Source organism: Aulonocara sp. 'chitande type north' Nkhata Bay, linkage group LG3 (genome assembly GCF_057382095.1).
Source record: "Aulonocara sp. 'chitande type north' Nkhata Bay isolate Kocher_YH1m ecotype deep benthic linkage group LG3, A_spYH_male_GT1.1, whole genome shotgun sequence".
Classification (NCBI taxonomy): domain Eukaryota; kingdom Metazoa; phylum Chordata; class Actinopteri; order Cichliformes; family Cichlidae; genus Aulonocara; species Aulonocara sp. 'chitande type north' Nkhata Bay.
Window position 1 is genome coordinate 59,527,276 of NC_141346.1, and position 18,434 is coordinate 59,545,709.

Sequence of the window (18,434 nt, forward strand, 5' to 3'; positions counted from 1 at the left end):
AAGAACGTGGTACTGTTCCAAAGATGCGGCGCGATCGTCGTTATCCCACGCAGCCTTTAGATCGTCACACCAGCTCGCGAACCGATCGTTCGCACCAACCTTTAGAAGCCCCTTGGGTCCGAGTCCTCGGAACGTGCGGGTGTAATCCGTACCGAACAGGATAAGAAGGACGAGGAGTTTATGTTTTAGCCGCCGGTACTTCGCGACGTCTTGCTTGACGCGAACGTACAGATGAGAGCCCATTTTGGTCAGTCGCAGGTACCTGCCGTGACTGAAGCGAGGCACCTTGCCTTCCATGTACAGCTTGCTAAGTTTGTTCATGCGTTCGAGTAGTCGCTTTGAGCTCGCGACACACGCGTCGTCCTCCGCAGTGAGCTCTCCCCCACATCGTTTGTTATTCACAGCAGAGCCCTCAGAGGCCACGGCGTCGTGACATGCGGGTAACAACTCAAAAGTGTCAACGAATGCCGATTTCGATTTCAACCCCCGCGGACCCACCACGGCAAGGCGTGCTAGTATCTTGCGCGCAACTTCGGCTTTATCCGTTGCATTTAACTTGAACACTCTGGTGAGAAATTCGCCGTACACGGAGCCTCGTATTCCACTCAGATAGAAATACCTAGCTAATCGTTGCGGCAACGTGGAGTCTTGGTCTTTGTCCGCCACGAGACTTTCCCACTCTCCGTGCAGGAGCTCGAGCTCTTCTTCCCCGAGGTGATCGTCGTCTTCCGCAATGTCGTACAGCGTACGGAATCTGGGCCTGCGGGCTTCGAAGTCCGCGTCAGTTGTCCGTAAACCGCCAACCGTGGGCGCCTCCGCGAGCAGGTCGCCAAACGCGGAGCTGTGCATCGGTCGATTGCTGTCGTAGCTCGTGTTGGCCAACCGCAGTGTGAGCCCTTCGCGCCCGCAAGCCGTGAGCACGGCTATCACGTCTGAGTCTGCCGTGCATACCAGAACAGTGCCCGGAAGAGCGTTGGCCAGTTCTACCATCAGAGTATCGGCCTCTGTGCTCGAGCTCTTCCGGCACGCGCCGTCCAGAAACACGAGGTGTCCCTCCAGAGGTCGATTCGCAAACGACGCCACGTACGCCCCGTGGACTCCGGGCGGTCTGGCTACGGTTCCGATGCCGTCGACTTCATTTTTCAGATGCAACACCACGTCTTCGTTGTTAGATTCACACAAGATGTCACGGGAAGAACCCCAGTCCCGTCCGGTGACCAGAAACACTGCCTTTTTTGCCACGTTGGTGTCGCGTAGCAGTTTCAAGGTGAGATAGTCTATAGCGTCCGCGTTTCGTCTACAGAAATCCAGGTGGGGCGCAAGCGGGTAGCGGTCTCTGGTTTCTCTAACCGCCGGCTTTTGCGCTCCCCGTCCGTCCTTTACCAGAATCAGACACTCTGACGTCCATCTGTCTCGATTGTAATGTTCCGCCAGTGTTCTTGCCATGTTTTCGATGGACGCTAGCCGATCTCCTTCCACGTAGTCGCTAGCCTTGACCTTAAATCTCATTATCAAATGGTCGATTAACATCCAGTCGTATCGTTCCGTGGGTCGCTCTATCACATCGAACGGCGATAGATGGGGATTCGCGAGCATAACGTGCAGCGCCTGGTTCTTCAGTCCCATTGTCAGACGTCGTCCTATCAACTCGTCGCGGCCTGACTGGCGTTATTATAGCAGCCGCACTCACGGGCACACACACGGGCACACACACACACACACACACACTTCAGTGATCAGGCACGCGTTGTGTCGGCTGCTGCGGAGGCTGTTGGTCGGAGTGCACTTTGTCGCGTTTAAGTTTCTTCTTTTCTTCGTTGAAACATATGTTCCTGTGGCTTAGATCTCCCGGGTTGACTTGTGAGCAAAGGTCCTCCGTGTACATAGTATCGCTTCTGTTATATGACCTCATGTGCACACAAGTAGGAGCTAGACAGTTGAGAACCTGTGTGCAGAAACATGTCAGCCAAGGGAAATTACGCCTCATGCTTTTCGATACGGTGGGCTTGGTACAGCTCCGTATTCTAACCAAATTCGTCCCGGGTCTCACTATGACCAAGTGGGCGCCGGAGCGCTGAGCCGCGCTGGGGTAGGTGACGGAAAACATCACCCACGTCAGCCACAGCTGGGTGTTATAACGCCATAGCGTCGCTTTATCTAGAACGTCGCTATGCCTGGTCTTGAGCTCTAGCAACGCCACTGTGTTTGTGACCGTGTCGTACGCAACCATGTCGATTTCGGTGTAGAACCCCCAGTCTGGCTGTATGCCCTTACACCCGGCTACACAGCGGTTATGGTACGTGTACCGCTTTTTTGCACCCGAGCAGCGGTCGGGGGACGGTATGCCGGCCACTCGTAAGCCTCCGCAAATCGGACGCAGGTGCAAGGCCTCTAGTTGCGTGAGGATAAGTTGGGAAACTGGACCGACCTGGGGTTTGGTTTTTTTCCCGTTGAATACATCTTTGCAATCTGCGTCCACCGCCACTCCGATGTGCGTTGACATACGTGTTTTATCCCACACCCGTCTACACGCCGCTACGCTAGGGACTTTGCTATACGTAAATATCCGCAGCACACCAGCCTGAAACTCTGAAGCCTTGCTCTCGGAGACGTTCAGTTGTTTGATGTAGTCGACGACCCAGTCCAACTTACTTTCGGGGTTGCTGTGTCGGTCTTGCAGCGCTCGTGTGAACACGTCCATGTTTATCAGGTTATGGTTTCCTCGCCTTCTATGCTGAGCCATAGAGTCCAGCGTTCTCGTTATGCCTTGCACTTTGTACCACCGATGGTCATTCGTCGACTTCGCGTGCAGGCAGCCTGACACGGTCTTGAATTCGATCGTCGCGTTTCCTAACATCGTCGCGCAGAGCAAAACTAACAGCGGCCAGTTCGGCAAAGCGTTGCGTATCGGCCGACATGGTGTACTAATAGTCAGTAGATACTAAAAAAAAAACCCGCACGTTCGCCAGACACGTTACACGCAACGACGATGAACCGCAAGAGAATGCCCGCGTTAAAGTCGCTCGTGTCGAACGGCAAAGACATGTTCGCGGCAAAATTTGCGCCCGTGTCGGGCGCCGCAGCCTCGTCCATGGCGCGATTCACAGGCCGCCTCGGAAGCTCGATTGCTGTCATAACATCTCTCATCGTGGGTTTCCTGACGCTACCAAATAACATCATGTATTTCCTCGACCATAAGCATTCGTCCAAGCTGACGTACGACAACGACGACGACAGTAACCAAGAGCACAGATACGCTTACATTCACGCTGGGATTGCTCTGGTCGTCCTAGGGTGCCTTGCCATGGTGGTGAGCATAGTGCTAAGTTACTTCGCCGCAATCAGCAAACGGAAGGTCGACGCTTCGGCCGCCACTTCTACCAACCCTGTCACACGGAGCACCATGACTGTGTACGCGTGCTTGGCGATGATGAACGTGGAACTGTTTATGGCCGTGATCGCCGGGTGCATGGAGTTGCTATATCGTCCCCTCACCAGTAACGAGCATAGGTCGCATAACGTCGAATGTGCTATTGCGGTGTTCAACATCATCATATACGCGATGTACGTGGTCACCATGATACTTACGGCGTCCGTACTGCGAGGGAAACACGAAAAAGAACACAGTGACTCTGACCCCTCGGATATGACGGACGTTGTGACCAACATGGCAGTGCCGCGGGAATATGTCACCAGAAATTCAAACCTGTACAATTCACCAACTGGTTATATGATGTAGTGCTATTCTGTTGTTGTTGTTGTTGTAGTGTGCAAAAAAAAACAGCAATAAAGATTCACGCCTGTGTAGGATACCAAAGTCTCTTTTTATTGTTGTTGGTTTAATATCAATCACAGTGTTGTAGATCAAGTTCAAATTGTAAAATGTCCAAAGACACACCAAAGACAAAGATCACATCTGTTGTTACTACCGCAGACTGTACATAAAACCAAATAAAGTTTGTCTTGTACGTACTATAAACTGAGTCTGTGAACGTTTTGGTATTACACAGCACACGTACTCATACATAGCCGATGACACCTTTGTGGGTTTTTTGGGTTTTTTTTTGTTTTATTTGACAAATGGTGATTACAATGTCAACACATACATGTACAAACATCACAATGCAAGCAAACACACGCCCATTCTCTTGCTAAAACGTTGTAGAGTACAGGTGCGCAAGACTATGTCTAAGCGTGACACATGTTACACTTAAAGATACAACCTGACCGTTTCTCCGCGTACACATTCTGAACAAACAGGATTAGGACATTCGCAGCTAGCGTGACCGCAAGGCTTGATGTACATCTTAGCCTTAGCACAATCCGAACAGATTACATCCTGTGACACGCTACTCATACGGACGAACCGGTACCACGTCCACCGGCTTTTACAGTAGAAACACCTTCGCAACCCTGACACTGTCACGCTTTTCAGGATGCAATTCTCACATGCAACGTGTCCACAGTTAAACACACACATGTGTGTCCGTTCGTAACAACAGGGACACGTGTATAGGTCCGTAGGTCTTCCGATTGACACAGAAGGCGTAGAGGACGTTGACCGTTGGGGTTCGTTGAAAGATGCGTCGATTGTCGCCTGCAACGCGGACGGTCCGTCCACGTCGATTGCCTCCTGCACGGATGGTCTGTCCACGTCGATTATTACCTCCTGCGACACGGACGGCCCATCCGCCCTGTAGCTCCCAGGCCCAGGTCTTTGTGCCGCGGCGGGCACTGTAGCAGAAGACACAAGGCGGGGAGGTAGCCCCATTTCACGTCGGGTGTGATCGTCCATGACAGGTGCACGCGTGGTCTCCCACGAGTTAGGACGTCCAGTGGGCACGGTTCCATTGTAGCTTTGGATCTGTAAGCCGAATGTAGGCTCGGTGCAAGACCTTTCGGCGTAATCCCTATCACTCGGATCGGGGCCGGTGAAGTCTACGGTGTTGATAAAGTAAACGGCCCCGCAATCGAGTTCGCAGTCCAGAATGTCTTGAAGCGATAACTTTGAACACAAATTCTTGTTGTACGGTGGTAACCAGGAGAGGAAGGTTCTTTGTACCCTTTGGCAGTAAGCAAATAGCTTCCTTTCGGGCACCAATGCGTGCACCACCGCCAGCGTCTTGGTTTGCTGATCCTGTACGCATTTCCATTTGCTTACATGGAAACGCTTCATGTACACGGCCCGCGGTAGTGCCCGCTTGGCGTCCGGGGTTGTGGGGCGTACAATGCCGGCTATGATGTGCTTATTTGCCAAGGACATGACTGTAGACACAGCACAAGTCTGCTACCCTGTGCTGTTCTGTTAAATAAGCTCTTGTTCTGGGTAGGCCAGCCCAGAGTTACAGGTTGCCTGGAACCCTGGGTCGGCTGGAAAATGTAGCCAGGTCGGCTGGAAAGTGTAGCCAGGTCGGCTGGATACTGTAGCCAGGTCGGCTGGATACTGTAGCCAGGTCGGCTGGAAAGTGTAGCCAGGTCGGCTGGAAAATGTAGCCAGGTCGGCTGGATAGTGTAGCCAGGTCGGCTGGAAAGTGTAGCCAGGTCGGCTGGAAAATGTAACCAGGTCGGCTGGATAGTGTAGCCAGGTCGGCTGGAAAATGTAGCCAGGTCGGCTGGATAGTGTAGCCAGGTCGGCTGGAAAGTGTAGCCAGGTCGGCTGGATAGTGTAGCCAGGTCGGCTGGATACTGTAGCCAGGTCGGCTGGAAAATGTAGCCAGGTCGGCTGGATAGTGTAGCCAGGTCAGCTGGATAGTGTAGCCAGCTATTGCTATATCTCTCGAATAACCATCCGCGTATACAGATACACTGCCACCCCACGTAGGATACAGTTATGGCTGTGGAACAACTCAGGCTGTGGAAGCATGACATTGCGGAGCGGTGCACTCACCTAACCGAAAGTATTTTTGACAGATACACGGACGAGGACGATGCCTTAGACGCAACTGGTATAACGGAAATACCAAACCATGTGCATCGCCTACGTGCCCTAGTCGAATACAGCTTGCAAGACGAGGTGCGAGCCAAACTGTTACTGTCATTGCTTTGTGAAATCAATCCCTACATTTACAAGGACCTGGTGCAGCAGGGACCAAAGGGAAAGACAGGTACTGTATCTTCTTTTCGTTGCAATAATCATCGTGTTTGACGGACACCTTGTTGTTTGTATATTTATGTCTATTTCTCCGCAGAACGAAAACTGACACAGTTCAAGTTAACCCATGCGGCCAAGCGCATGCTCGACTCCACGCTGCCCACGTTTATGTTCCATAGTGTCCTCAGGAACCGCAGCCTGCTGGACATCATCACGACTGTCGACGAGCCTCTCGACATCATGGTCCGGCAAGAGCTGATCTTACCCGAGGAACAATATATGCTATATCACATGTTCAAATCCACCGAGGGGAAGGCTCGTGCGCTCGGATACCTCTTTGGATGCCCTACGGTGCCCGACGAGACCAAGGCCAGCATTTTGCTGATTCTGGCCGTGTACAATCTACACGTCTTCGGCATCTCCCCCGACGACCCTTATAGCTTGTTGGAGATTGATTGTAACTCCTAAAGCTAGGGCTTTGGCTGTGTAGACATGTGGTGTATTAGCATGGGTGTAAAGCGTGGTGTTTGACTGTATGTGACAATAAAATGACAACCATTACACATTGCAGTACTTTATTTGCCATTGGCGGTGTTTTCCTTTTTGATACATGATACCAACACGCACATATACACAAACCTTGACACCGATACATTTTCATTACGTGGTCAGACTCATACATTGGAACACGTTTCACCCTCAGGGGTCTTGCGTTTTTGGTTTGTGCGGATCCACACTACAACACACAACACGGCGATGGCGATCAGCAACAGGATCAGGGTGGCTATTACACCGGGGCGGCCTCTAGGTTGTGGAGAGTGCGAAAAAGGAGCCTTTGTGCACTCTGAGACTGTGAGGTTGACACGGCCCACAGTTGTTGTGCTTGTGGCTGTAAGCTCACACAAATATAGCCCAGTGTCGGCTACACTGACATTCCTTAGAATCACAGACCAGTTCACATTACTCATGGACGGGTGGAGCAATTGCACTCGGTCTGTAAACATGTCACATTGGTAGTTGTTGTAAGAACGTCCATGTTGAAAGAAGTAGAGGTAACAATCACGTAAGGGTGGTTTCCGCCACTCCACCAGGGTAATTGGACCCACTGCAGTATTCTCACAGTGAAGAACCACATCTTGTTCACATATCGCGGTTACGTCTGTGTCAGCTAAACGAGAGAACACATTTGGTTAGTTATTCAAATAAAGGTTACAACACTATGTTTGATGTACAATGGACAGTGTTTCCAGCAAGGAAACAAACAACATTCAAGCGGCTTGGGAGAAATGCATGTACACAATCGTGTTTTGGGAGTGACTACGAACCATTTGTGATGACAGACAAAGACAGGAATGTAGAGCACATCAACAACCACAAGGACAACCAGCTTAACGTGGCCATATTTTTCAATGCTCCACCGAGAATGGCCCATGTGAACATTACATGCACTTCACCACAAGTTGGAACCTCCGACCGAGAGCGACAGTAGCCAGGTCGGCGGCTCCCGACCTACAGGTCGGCCAGCTTTGCGCTGCAGGTCGGCGGCTCCCGACCTACAGGTCGGCCAGTTTTGCGCTGCAGGTCGGCAGCTCCCGACCTACAGGTCGGCCAGCTTTGCGCTGCAGGTCGGCGGCTCCCGACCTACAGGTCGGCCAGTTTTGCGCTGCAGGTCGGCGGCTCCCGACCTACAGGTCGGCCACTGTGTGAATCTGTTGGGAACCTGTTCGTTTGTCAGATAAAGCTACCCTAAAGTCGTACGAGTAATCGACAGTAGCTATTGTTATAGGAACACGGTACCGTTATTATGGCTGTAGAACAACTCAGGTCGTGTCAACATGACATTGCAGAGCGGTGCACTCACATAACCGAAAGTATTTTTGACAGATACACCGACGGGGACCAGGACCTAGATGCAACTGCTATGACGAAAATACCAAACCATGTGCATCGCCTACGTGCCCTTGTCGAATACAGCTTGCAGGATGAGGTCCGAGCCAAAGTGTTACTGTCAGCGGTCCATGAACTCAATCCCTACTTTTACCAGGACTTGGTGGACCGGGGACCGCAGGGAAAGACAGGTACTGTATTTCTTTTCGTTGCAAATAAAAAAAAAAACATTGTGTTGAACGAACACCTTGTTGCTTGTATACTTATGTCTATATCTCCGCAGAACGAAAACTGACACAGTTCAAGTTAACCGGCGCTGTCGAGCAGATGATCGGCTCGTCGCTGCCGAGGTTCCGACGTGCAGTCAGAGAACGCAGCTTCCTGGACAAAATCACGACTGTAGATGACGCAGTCGACCTCATGGTTCAAGAACAGCTGATCTTACCCGATGAAGAATATATGCTATATCACATGTATGAAACCACCGAGGGGAAGGTGGGTGCGCTCAGATGCCTCTTTGAATGCCCACAACTACCCGACGAGGCGAAGGCCAGCATATCGTTGATTCTGGCCGTGTACAACCTACACGCCTTCGGTATCTTCCCAGAACGCTGGTTGGAGACTGTAACCCCCCAAGCGGGGGCTTTGGTTGTGTAGACATGTGGTGTGTCAGCACGAGTGTGAAGCGTGGTGTTTGACTGTATTTGACAAATAAAATAACAACCATTACACATTGCAGCACAGTGTCTTTATTTTTTTTTATACATGATACCAACAAGTACCTCTGCAAAACCCTTGGTACAGATACATTTCATTACGTGGTCAGACTCATACATTGGAACACGTTTCGCCCTCAGGGGTCTTGTGTTTTTGGTTTGCGCGGATCCACACTACACCACACAACACGGCGATGACGGTCAGCAACAGGATCAGGGCTGCTATTATACCAGGGCGGCCTCTAGGTTGTGGAGAGTGTGAAAAAGGAGCCGTTGTGAGCTCTGAGACTGTGAGGTTGACACGTCCCTCGGACTCTACGTCAATCTGGCCAGTTGTTGTGTTTTTGGCTGTAAGCTCACACGTATATAGCCCTGTGTCGGCTACACTGACGTTCCTTAGAATCACAGACCAGTTTGCGTTTCCCACGGACGGCTCGAGCAGCTTCACTCGGCCTTTAAACATGTCACATTGGTAGTCGTCGTACAAACGTAGATTTCGAAAGAAGTACAGGTAACAACTGGATACGGTTGATTTCCGCCACTCCACCAGGGTAACTGGACTCGCTGTAGTATCCTGACAGCGAAGAACCACGTCTTGTCCACATATCGCCGTTACGTATGTGTCAGCTAAACGAGAGAAACGCATTTGGTTAGTTATTCGCATAAAGGTTACAACACTACGTTCGTTCTATGTACAATGTACAATGTCTTTCATCCAGGAAACAAACGGCGTTCAAGCGAGTTCACAAACATGCACGTCAACAATAGTGTTTTAGGAGTGACTACAAACCTTTTGAGTCAAGAGACAAAGACATTATTGGAGTGCACAACACACACAAGGACAACCAGCTTAACATGGCCATATTTTCTCAGTGATCCACCGAGAATGTCCAATGCGATCATCACACGTTCTTCACAATGAGATTATACCCCAGGTCGGCTGGATAGTGCAGCCAGGTCGGCTGGAAAATGCAGCCAGGTCGGCTGGAAAATGCAGCCAGGTCGGCTGGATAGTGTAGCCAGGTCGGCTGGAAAATGCAGCCAGGTCGGCTGGAAAATGCAGCCAGGTCGGCTGGATAGTGTAGCCAGGTCGGCTGGAAAATGCAGCCAGGTCGGCTGGATAGTGCAGCCAGGTCGGCTGGATAGTGCAGCCAGGTCGGCTGGATAGTGTAGCCAGGTCGGCTGGATAGTGCAGCCAGGTCGGCTGGATAGTGTAGCCAGGTCGGCTGGATAGTGTAGCCAGGTCGGCTGGATAGTGTAGCCAGGTCGGCTGGATAGTGTAGCCAGGTCGGCTGGAAAATGCAGCCAGGTCGGCTGGATAGTGCAGCCAGGTCGGCTGGATAGTGCAGCCAGGTCGGCTGGATAGTGCAGCCAGGTCGGCTGGATAGTGCAGCCAGGTCGGCTGGATAGTGCAGCCAGGTCGGCTGGATAGTGTAGCCAGGTCGGCTGGATAGTGCAGCCAGGTCGGCTGGACCCGTGCTAATATAACCAGATCGCTTGGAGTCTGCTCAACCCCAGATACATTTAAGTTTCGTAGCTTAGAGGTAACACAGTGTGTTTTCAGCTAGACTCTTTTGTAGTGCAACAAACCCAAACACCACAGTGTAGCCAGGTCGGCTGGATAGTGTAGCCAGGTCGGCTGGATAGTGTAGCCAGGTCGGCTGGATAGTGTAGCCAGGTCGGCTGGATAGTGTAGCCAGGTCGGCTGGATAGTGTAGCCAGGTCGGCTGGATCCCTGCTAATATAACCAGATCGCTTGGAGTCTGCTCAACCCCAGATACATTTAAGTTTCGTAGCTTAGAGGTAACACAGTGTGTTTTCAGCTAGACTCTTTTGTAGTGCAACAAACCCAAACACTACCACAGGCTGTTTCCCCACTTATAGCTGGCTGACAACCATGGAGTACATAACGTTGGCCATTCGATGGTGCTGGGAACCTAAAGCTCACATTAATGTGTGGTCGCCCGAGGATTCAGGTGTTAGAAAGTGGAGCCTGACAAGATGGGAAGCAGAAGCCTATCAACTGCCAACTCAACATTTGACGATAGTGTGCATGCAAATCGACACCCTGTCGGCTAATGCCATCAAGAAACAACTGCTACGCCGAGCAAAAAATCTGTGGGTAGACCCTAGTTGTGTCGTTATGACGGAGGGTTGGTTTGATACAATCCTCGACTCCTATGTAGACGCAAGCAAAACAGTGTCACATACCTACACTACACTGACGACTCCGTGCTCCGGCTCGTCGTTCTACAGACACGTGAATGACTGCAATGCCCTTGTCGCTGCTAAGGGTTGGAAGAAGGATGCCAAAACAACCGCCTGTGATTCTCACACTATCTTCCAGCTGCATTGTAAACATGTAAGGTGGTTTTATTTTGTGTCGTGGTGCTGTTGACCCACTGTAAGCTATGTGTGTCTACATAATAACAACAATGATGATAATGATAATAATAATAATAATAATAATAATAATAATAATAATAATAATAATAATAATAATAATAATAATTACAATGTATCCCCCTGTGCAGGAGCCCCATAGCGTGACTCTTCTCGTCAAAAGCCACTCGGGCGATACTAAGTTGCTGCAAATCCGATGCGATGAACCTATGTGCATCCGAGACCTGCTGAAGAGATACGACATACATTGTGATACGGTGTGGAACGACACCATGTCCCTGTCATCCAACTCTCCCTGTATAGCCTTGACTGACCATGGCATGGACCTCATCTACACGGAGGCCACTCCAGGTATGATAACTGGCCGGTTCACAGCGGGGGCTAAGGACACGTTCGATCATCGCATGAAACACCTGAAAGTTCGCACAAAGCACCGCACCATGAAAAACAAGCCGTACTCTATACATACGACACCGCAGAATGTACCGAGAGGCGCGTCGCTCCTGGACGATGGTCTAACCCAAGAGGACTCCAACCCAACCTTACCCACCGTGTTATATTACAGCGACCCGCTGTCCACGATCGCCGATGTGCTGAGGAACGACGGTCGGTTTCTCGCTGATTGTCGACTCGCCGCATCTTACGATGACGGCCATAACGTGCACGCAGCTGATGTCGCCATTTCGGGAGAGTCGCCCATTTGTCAGTGGCAGCACAATCAGCTGTGCATTGTGGGTAAGACACTGTGTGTGTGTGTGTGTGTGTGTGTGTGTCTGTGTGTGTGTGTGTGTCTGTGTCATAGTCGCTTACAGTTGTTTCGTGTGCTCGGTAGGTACAACAACTCCCCCACCTGATGAGGATCACGTGTTCACATACCCTTACGAATGCACGGTCTGCCGAGAGGAAAGCGACGTCTACCTAGAGTGTGGCCACCTTTGTTGCCAAGCGTGCATAACCTCTTTGGGAAACAAAGAGGCCATGCTGATTACATGTCCTCTTTGCAAGCAACACGTTGGCAAAAAAACCATTACAACCGCAGGCGTAACCTCCAGGACTTGCACATCGTGTGGAAAGGACAAGTGTTGGCTGTCGGATTGCGGTCATGTGTGCTGTGTTTCTTGTGATACTACCTGTAAAGTCTGTGCCCGCTGTGTTAAAAAAGTTCTCAGAATGTACATGTAGCATTGCTTGCTTGGATGATCCGGTTATCGGTTATTGCCCACACAGAGTTGTACGTGGATCGCCGTGGAAGGTACTCACAGCAAAGAAGCCTTGGTGTACGTGTATCAGGTGATGATTTATTCAGCAATAGACCAACCATGTGTACATACAAACTGTCTGCGTGTATTTCATTCACATCAATCCAACAACAGTGTACGTGTATCAGGTGATGTTTTATTCAGCAATAGACCAACCATGTGTACATACAAACTGTCTGCGTGCATTTCATTCACATCAATCCAACAACAGTGTACGTGTATCAGGTAATGTTTTATTCAGCAATAAACCAACCATGTGTACATACAAACTGTCTGCGTGCATTTCATTCACATCAATCCAACAACAGTGTACGTGTACCACCCCCATGCTAAATAATACCGTGCTGTCCAAGCTATCGGTGTGTGTTTTTGAGCGTAGAATAAATGACACGAATAACACAATAGAGATTTACACTTTTATTGTAGACACAACACATGTATACTGCTGCGTTATATAGCGTTATACAGTAGAGGTAAAACACAAGTGGATCAGTTGGATCATCTTCCACATCTGGTTGTTATAGGAATCCAAGTTGCATAATCGCTCCAGTTACTCCAGAACTTTCCAGGTTCACGCTGTGCTCCTCTCTTTCTATGTAGTGGCTAACACACTTAAGTCTCAATATAACAACCACTGAGAAAGACGAATCGTCCCCACGGGGGACGTGGGGTCGGCGCCTGCCGACCTGTGAGTCGGCGCTTGCCGACCTGTGGGTTCGACACCACCGACCTGTGAGTCGGCGCCTGCCGACCTGTGGGTCGGCAACCACCGACCTGTGGGTTCGACACCACCGACCTGTGAGTCGGCGCTTCCCGACCTGTGGGTCGGCGCCTGCCGACCTGTGAGTCGGCGCCTGCCGACCTGTGAGTCGGCGCTTGCCGACCTGTGGGTTCGACACCACCGACCTGTGAGTCGGCGCTTCCCGACCTGTGGGTCGGCGCCTGCCGACCTGTGAGTTGGCGCTTGCCGACCTGTGGGTTCGACACCACCGACCTGTGAGTCGGCGCTTCCCGACCTGTGGGTCGGAGCTTGCCGACCTGTGAGTCGGCGCCTGCCGACCTGTGGGTCGGCGCTTGCCGACCTGTGGTTTCACTGTCTTTTATTTCGCAGCGTGGTTTCTAAATTCACACATACATTATATTAATGGCTCGGACACAGCAATTCAAACAGCACTAAATATAATCCCTGCTAGCACATCATATAGTCACAAAACGCAATTGAGCTGTGATACGTTCATTCAGAGTGCTTAGGTGGACCGACCAAAAGGACCTATAGATAGAGCAGGCAACTGAAGCGACCATGTCTTTGAATATCGCAAACCGTAAGCGCGCAAACGCGCAGCCCGTGGACGACATGACCGGGAGTCTGTTGCCACCCAAGAAAAAGTGGCGAAGAGCGACGTTGGGCAGACGGGATTGGGACACTGGAAATGCCTTTACTATCACTTACGATGTCACGAGAGGTCTCCCCTGTGTGACTTTCATGAGTACATGGCCAACCGTGAAGTCTGACCATAAGGTTCTACTCACGGTTGACAGCGCTGGTGAGCAGCTGTTTGCCGATAAAGTGGTCATCCCGCTCAGGGTCTTTCTGGATTTACTGCATATGCATCTCACGCATAATGAAGACAAATATCTGTACTTGTACACCGATGCCTTTCCTAGTACGGAAAACCCCGACGAAGTTGTAAAGAACATGCCTGCTGCTATATATAAAGATGCAGGTTGTTACCACACGGTGGTAATAAATGGTCCTGCTGAGGACGACGAGGAGGATGAGGAGGAGGATGAGCACGACGATGAGGAGGAAGAAGACCCCGACGGCAACATCGCCGATCGCATACGCATGCCTCAGGATGAAGAGGGGAATGACAACAACTGGCCCAAGATCCCCGAAGTGTCAAAGGAACACTTAAGATACACCGGTGTTCCAGGCGTATGTTGCACTATAGTCAGACAACCTAAAGGTCCACTCTTTCTCACCACCAGTCGCTGGCACATTCGAACCGAGGATGGAGAGAAAACAACCATGATGCCCGGGGACTGCGAGGAGACCGAGTATGTGTTTCCGTTATGCCACACGGAACAACTACCTGGGCTGGTGGCTGTTGTTCACAAGTGGTTGGAAACAGACTACCAGAAACTGGGCCTATTAGTCACATGCAACGTGCCGAGCCACATGACGCTAATACCCACGCCCATTGAAGCGCTGGATTATCAGTATACCCTCGCCAGCATGGACCAGTACTGGCCCCTTCTCTCCAACCCAAAGGATATGTGGCACACCTCGTACGAGGATACAGTTGTGTCCGTGGAACCACAGTACGGTATATGCCGAAACGCAATGATCGAGTGTCCTCACAGCAAGAGACATTGTCCCAACAAGAAGCGTCCGCGTCCTTGAACATAGGAGATATTGAAATGCGATGCCGGTGTCGGCAACAATAAGAGCTGTGTATTAGGAATACTCATCACCGCTTCAATGTTTACGCTGTTTTTCTGTATGTAAAAATAAAATAAAACACATTCAACTCTACACTGTTTCTTTGTGTTACCTTGTCATACGCGCGGTCTAAGTTTATTATATATATATGTCAAAGCGTTCTTTCTGAAAACACACAGACACACACACGGCTAACACACTTAAGTCTCAATATAAACAACCACTGAGAAAGACGAATCATCCCCACGGGGGACGTGGGGTCGGCGCCTGCCGACCTGTGGGTCGGAGCTTGCCGACCTGTGGGTCGGCGCCTGCCGACCTGTGGGTCGGCGCTTCCCGACCTGTGAGTCGGCGCCTGCCGACCTGTGGGTCGGCGCTTCCCGACCTGTGAGTCGGCGCCTGCCGACCTGTGGGTCGGCGCTTCCCGACCTGTGGGTCGGCGCTTGCCGACCTGTGGGTCGGCGCTTGCCGACCTGTGGTTTCACTGTCTTTTATTTCGTAGCGTGGTTTCTAAATACACACATACACTATATTAATTGCTCGGACACAGCAATTCAAGCAGCACTAAATACAATCCCTGCTAGCACATCATATAGTCACAAAAACGCAATTGAGCTGTGATATGTTCATTCAGAGTGCTTAGGTGGACCAAAAGGACCTATAGATCGAGCAGGCTACTGAAGCGACCATGTCTTTGAATATGGCAAACCGTAAGCGCGCAAATGCACAGCCCGTGGACGACATGACCGGGGGCCCGTTGCCGCCCAAGAAAACCTTGCGAACAGCAACGTTAGGTCGACGGGATTGGGACACGGGAAACGCCTTTACTATCAATTATGATGTCACACACGATCTTCCTTGTGTGGTGCTGGTGAGTACACATCCAACAGTGAAGCCAGGACAGAAAGTTAAGCTTACGGATAATACCCAGAACAACCAAGTGTTCGCCGACCGAATAGTCATTCCGCTCAGGGTCTTTCTGGATTTAGTGCACATGGTTCTCACGCACAATGAAGATAAATACCAGGACCTTTACTCGGATGTGTTTCCTAGCAAAGAGGACCCCGGAGAAGTGGTAAAGGGTATGCCTGCTGCTTTGTGTGCAGATGCAGGGTGTTACCACACGTTGCTGGTATTCGAGGACGGTGATACTGCTGCCCCCAAGCTTCAGGATGCCACCGGTAACAATAACACATCGCCTAAGATCCCAGAAGTGTCCAAGGAGCACTTACGGTTCACTGGGACTCCAGGTATAGATTGTACCATAGTCAGACAACCCGAAGGTCCAATCTTTATTTCTACCAGTGGCTGGGGCATCGAAACTGACGACGGAGAGAAGACAACCGTGATGGCCACAGAGTATGTTGAGCTGGAGTATGTGTTTCCGTTATGCCACACGGAACAACTACCTGGGCTGGTGGCTGTTGTTCACAAGTGGTTGGAAACAGACTACCAGAAACTGGGCCTATTAGTCACATGCAACGTGCCGAGCAACATGACGCTAATACCCACGCCCATTGAAGCGCTGGGTTATCGGTATACCCTCGCCAGCATGGACCAGTACTGGCCCCTTCTCTCCAACCCAAAGGATATGTGGCACACCTCGTACGAGGATACAGTTGTGTCCGTGGAACCACAGTACGGTATATGCCGAAACGCAATGATCGAGTGTCCTCACAGCAAGAGACATTGTCCGCGTCCTTGAACATAGGAGATATTGAAATGAAATGCGATGCCGGTGTCGGCAACAATAAGAGCTGTGTATTAGGAATACTCATCACCGCTTCAATGTTTACACTGTTTTTTTTCTGTATCTAAAAAATGAAATAAAACACATTCAACTCTACACTGTTTCTTTGTGTTACCTTGTCATACGAGCGGTCTAAGTTTATTATATATATGTCAAAGCGTTCTTTCTGAAAACACACACACACACACACACACACACACACACACACACGGATATCTATCTGCACATACAACAGAGATTACCACCAGACCGCACTAGAGGTTCGACATGGCGACATTAAAACGCACCATCGACGACGAGGTGCCCTCATCGGTTATCGCAGCTCCGAAACGACAGAAAACACAGCAAGATCCCCCGGAGACCGTCGACCGGCACCCGTGGGTATATGTCGATATAGGACCGAGGGAGTGGAAGATCGGACATTCTTTCACCGTTCAGTACATCACACCGACAATTGGTGTGCCGTGTCTGAAATTCACCTCCCTCACGGAGTCCGTCTCGGAGAATTGGCCTTGCAAAGTGCACGCCGAGGCGCCCCTGGGGTATTTTGCAAAAGTGCTATGCATGCCCCTGAGAGGTGTGTTGGATTTACTACATGTGCTCCTAACAGGGAATATAGAGTTGGTCGACCGCGTTGGTTACGACGCCGCTTTCCCTAAACCCGATATGCACAGTGACGGATGTTACTTTAACCTAGCGGCAATTGCCTGTAGGTTAACTGGTATGATGGTCCCGGAGCACATGAACATCTCGGCGAGACACGGCGATATCTCACGGAGTGTAACCGGATACTGGGGCGTGTACAAGCAACCTAAAGGCCCGGTGTTCATCAGCAGTGACACATGGGTTGACCGGGAGGACGAGTCGCTAGAGTACGGGGAGAATGCTGCAATCGAAGATCCAGTGCTAAAGCCGCTCGTGGGTGACGCTCAGGCCTGCGAAGACTCTGGGTTTTTTGAGGAAGACCGTTGTGAACTGATAGCCGAGCGCGACTGCGATCTTGAATGCGGCGATGCAGACCGTTGTGGCATGCAGTACGACGAAGAAGACGACAGTGACATACGGTACGACGAAGAAGACGACAGTGGCATACAGTACGGTGAAGAAGAAGAAGAAGAAGAAGAGGACTATGACATTCAGTCCGATGACACAGGGGACGACGATCCCACCGATGAGTCTGTGTTTCCCTTGTGTCACAGCGAGCAACTACCAACACTGATAACCGTTATACACACGTGGTTGGAAGACATGGACCACAAAGCGCAAGGTCTTGTGGTGCGCTGTAAAGTACCTGATCGTATAACACTCGTTCCACAGCCCACAAAGGAAGCTGGTTACGAATACACACAGTTCAATTGTGCTGTACACTGGGTACATTTGACGGACGACGAAGTTGCGGCCATGAATACGGTCACCTACAGCGGTATATGACAGAGCAACGGCTCACTTGTAAAATGTGATGTTGATGACGATGATGATGATGATAATGATGATGATTTCAATTTACTTGCTTGGCCATACTAGTGTTCACTTAACAGTGTTTCAGTGTCTTTTTTGTGTGTGTAATTGGGTAACCGGATAAATAAAGAGAATGTGTGCAACATCGCATCGTCTCCTATCTCCTGCTTGCTAATATCATTCAATGTAATAACTGCTAGAATCACAGACACATAGACAAAAAACTTGGGCAGAAATCAGAGTTGACATTAAAGTTTATTGGGGTTTGCTGTTGCCGTTGCATACACAATTTTGTAGCATACATTCAGAAAAAGCAAGCTGTCAAATACAGTCAGACTAGATCACCAGCATCGTACGCCACAGGCGAGATGCGGGCGCTGTGTAACGAGGATCGTTGGTGTCACACCAGAGCATGCATTCTTCGTGC

General features: G+C 50.5%; 4 protein-coding genes and 1 long non-coding RNA gene across 5 annotated transcripts in view; 4 read left to right on the forward strand and 1 right to left on the reverse strand.

The window, feature by feature from the left end:
* Nucleotides 1-18,434, forward strand: part of LOC147336347 (uncharacterized) — a 397,968-nt gene that overhangs the window by 92,800 nt on the left and 286,734 nt on the right. The gene's annotated exons all lie outside the window — the stretch shown is intronic.
* Nucleotides 1,730-2,857, reverse strand: LOC147336355 (uncharacterized). Its single transcript, XM_086287783.1, has one exon. The coding sequence runs from the start codon at nt 2,855-2,857 to the stop codon at nt 1,730-1,732; it is 1,128 nt and encodes a 375-aa protein (XP_086143909.1).
* LOC147336356 (uncharacterized) lies at nt 5,831-6,559 on the forward strand. Its single transcript, XM_086287081.1, has 2 exons — nt 5,831-6,104; nt 6,189-6,559. The coding sequence occupies exons 1-2, from the start codon at nt 5,831-5,833 to the stop codon at nt 6,557-6,559; spliced, it is 645 nt and encodes a 214-aa protein (XP_086143207.1).
* Nucleotides 7,896-8,635, forward strand: LOC147336357 (uncharacterized). Its single transcript, XM_086287784.1, has 2 exons — nt 7,896-8,169; nt 8,262-8,635. The coding sequence occupies exons 1-2, from the start codon at nt 7,896-7,898 to the stop codon at nt 8,633-8,635; spliced, it is 648 nt and encodes a 215-aa protein (XP_086143910.1).
* On the forward strand, nt 10,592-12,279 carry LOC147336358 (uncharacterized). The gene is made up of 3 exons (XM_086287061.1): nt 10,592-11,056; nt 11,229-11,832; nt 11,930-12,279. The coding sequence occupies exons 1-3, from the start codon at nt 10,592-10,594 to the stop codon at nt 12,277-12,279; spliced, it is 1,419 nt and encodes a 472-aa protein (XP_086143187.1).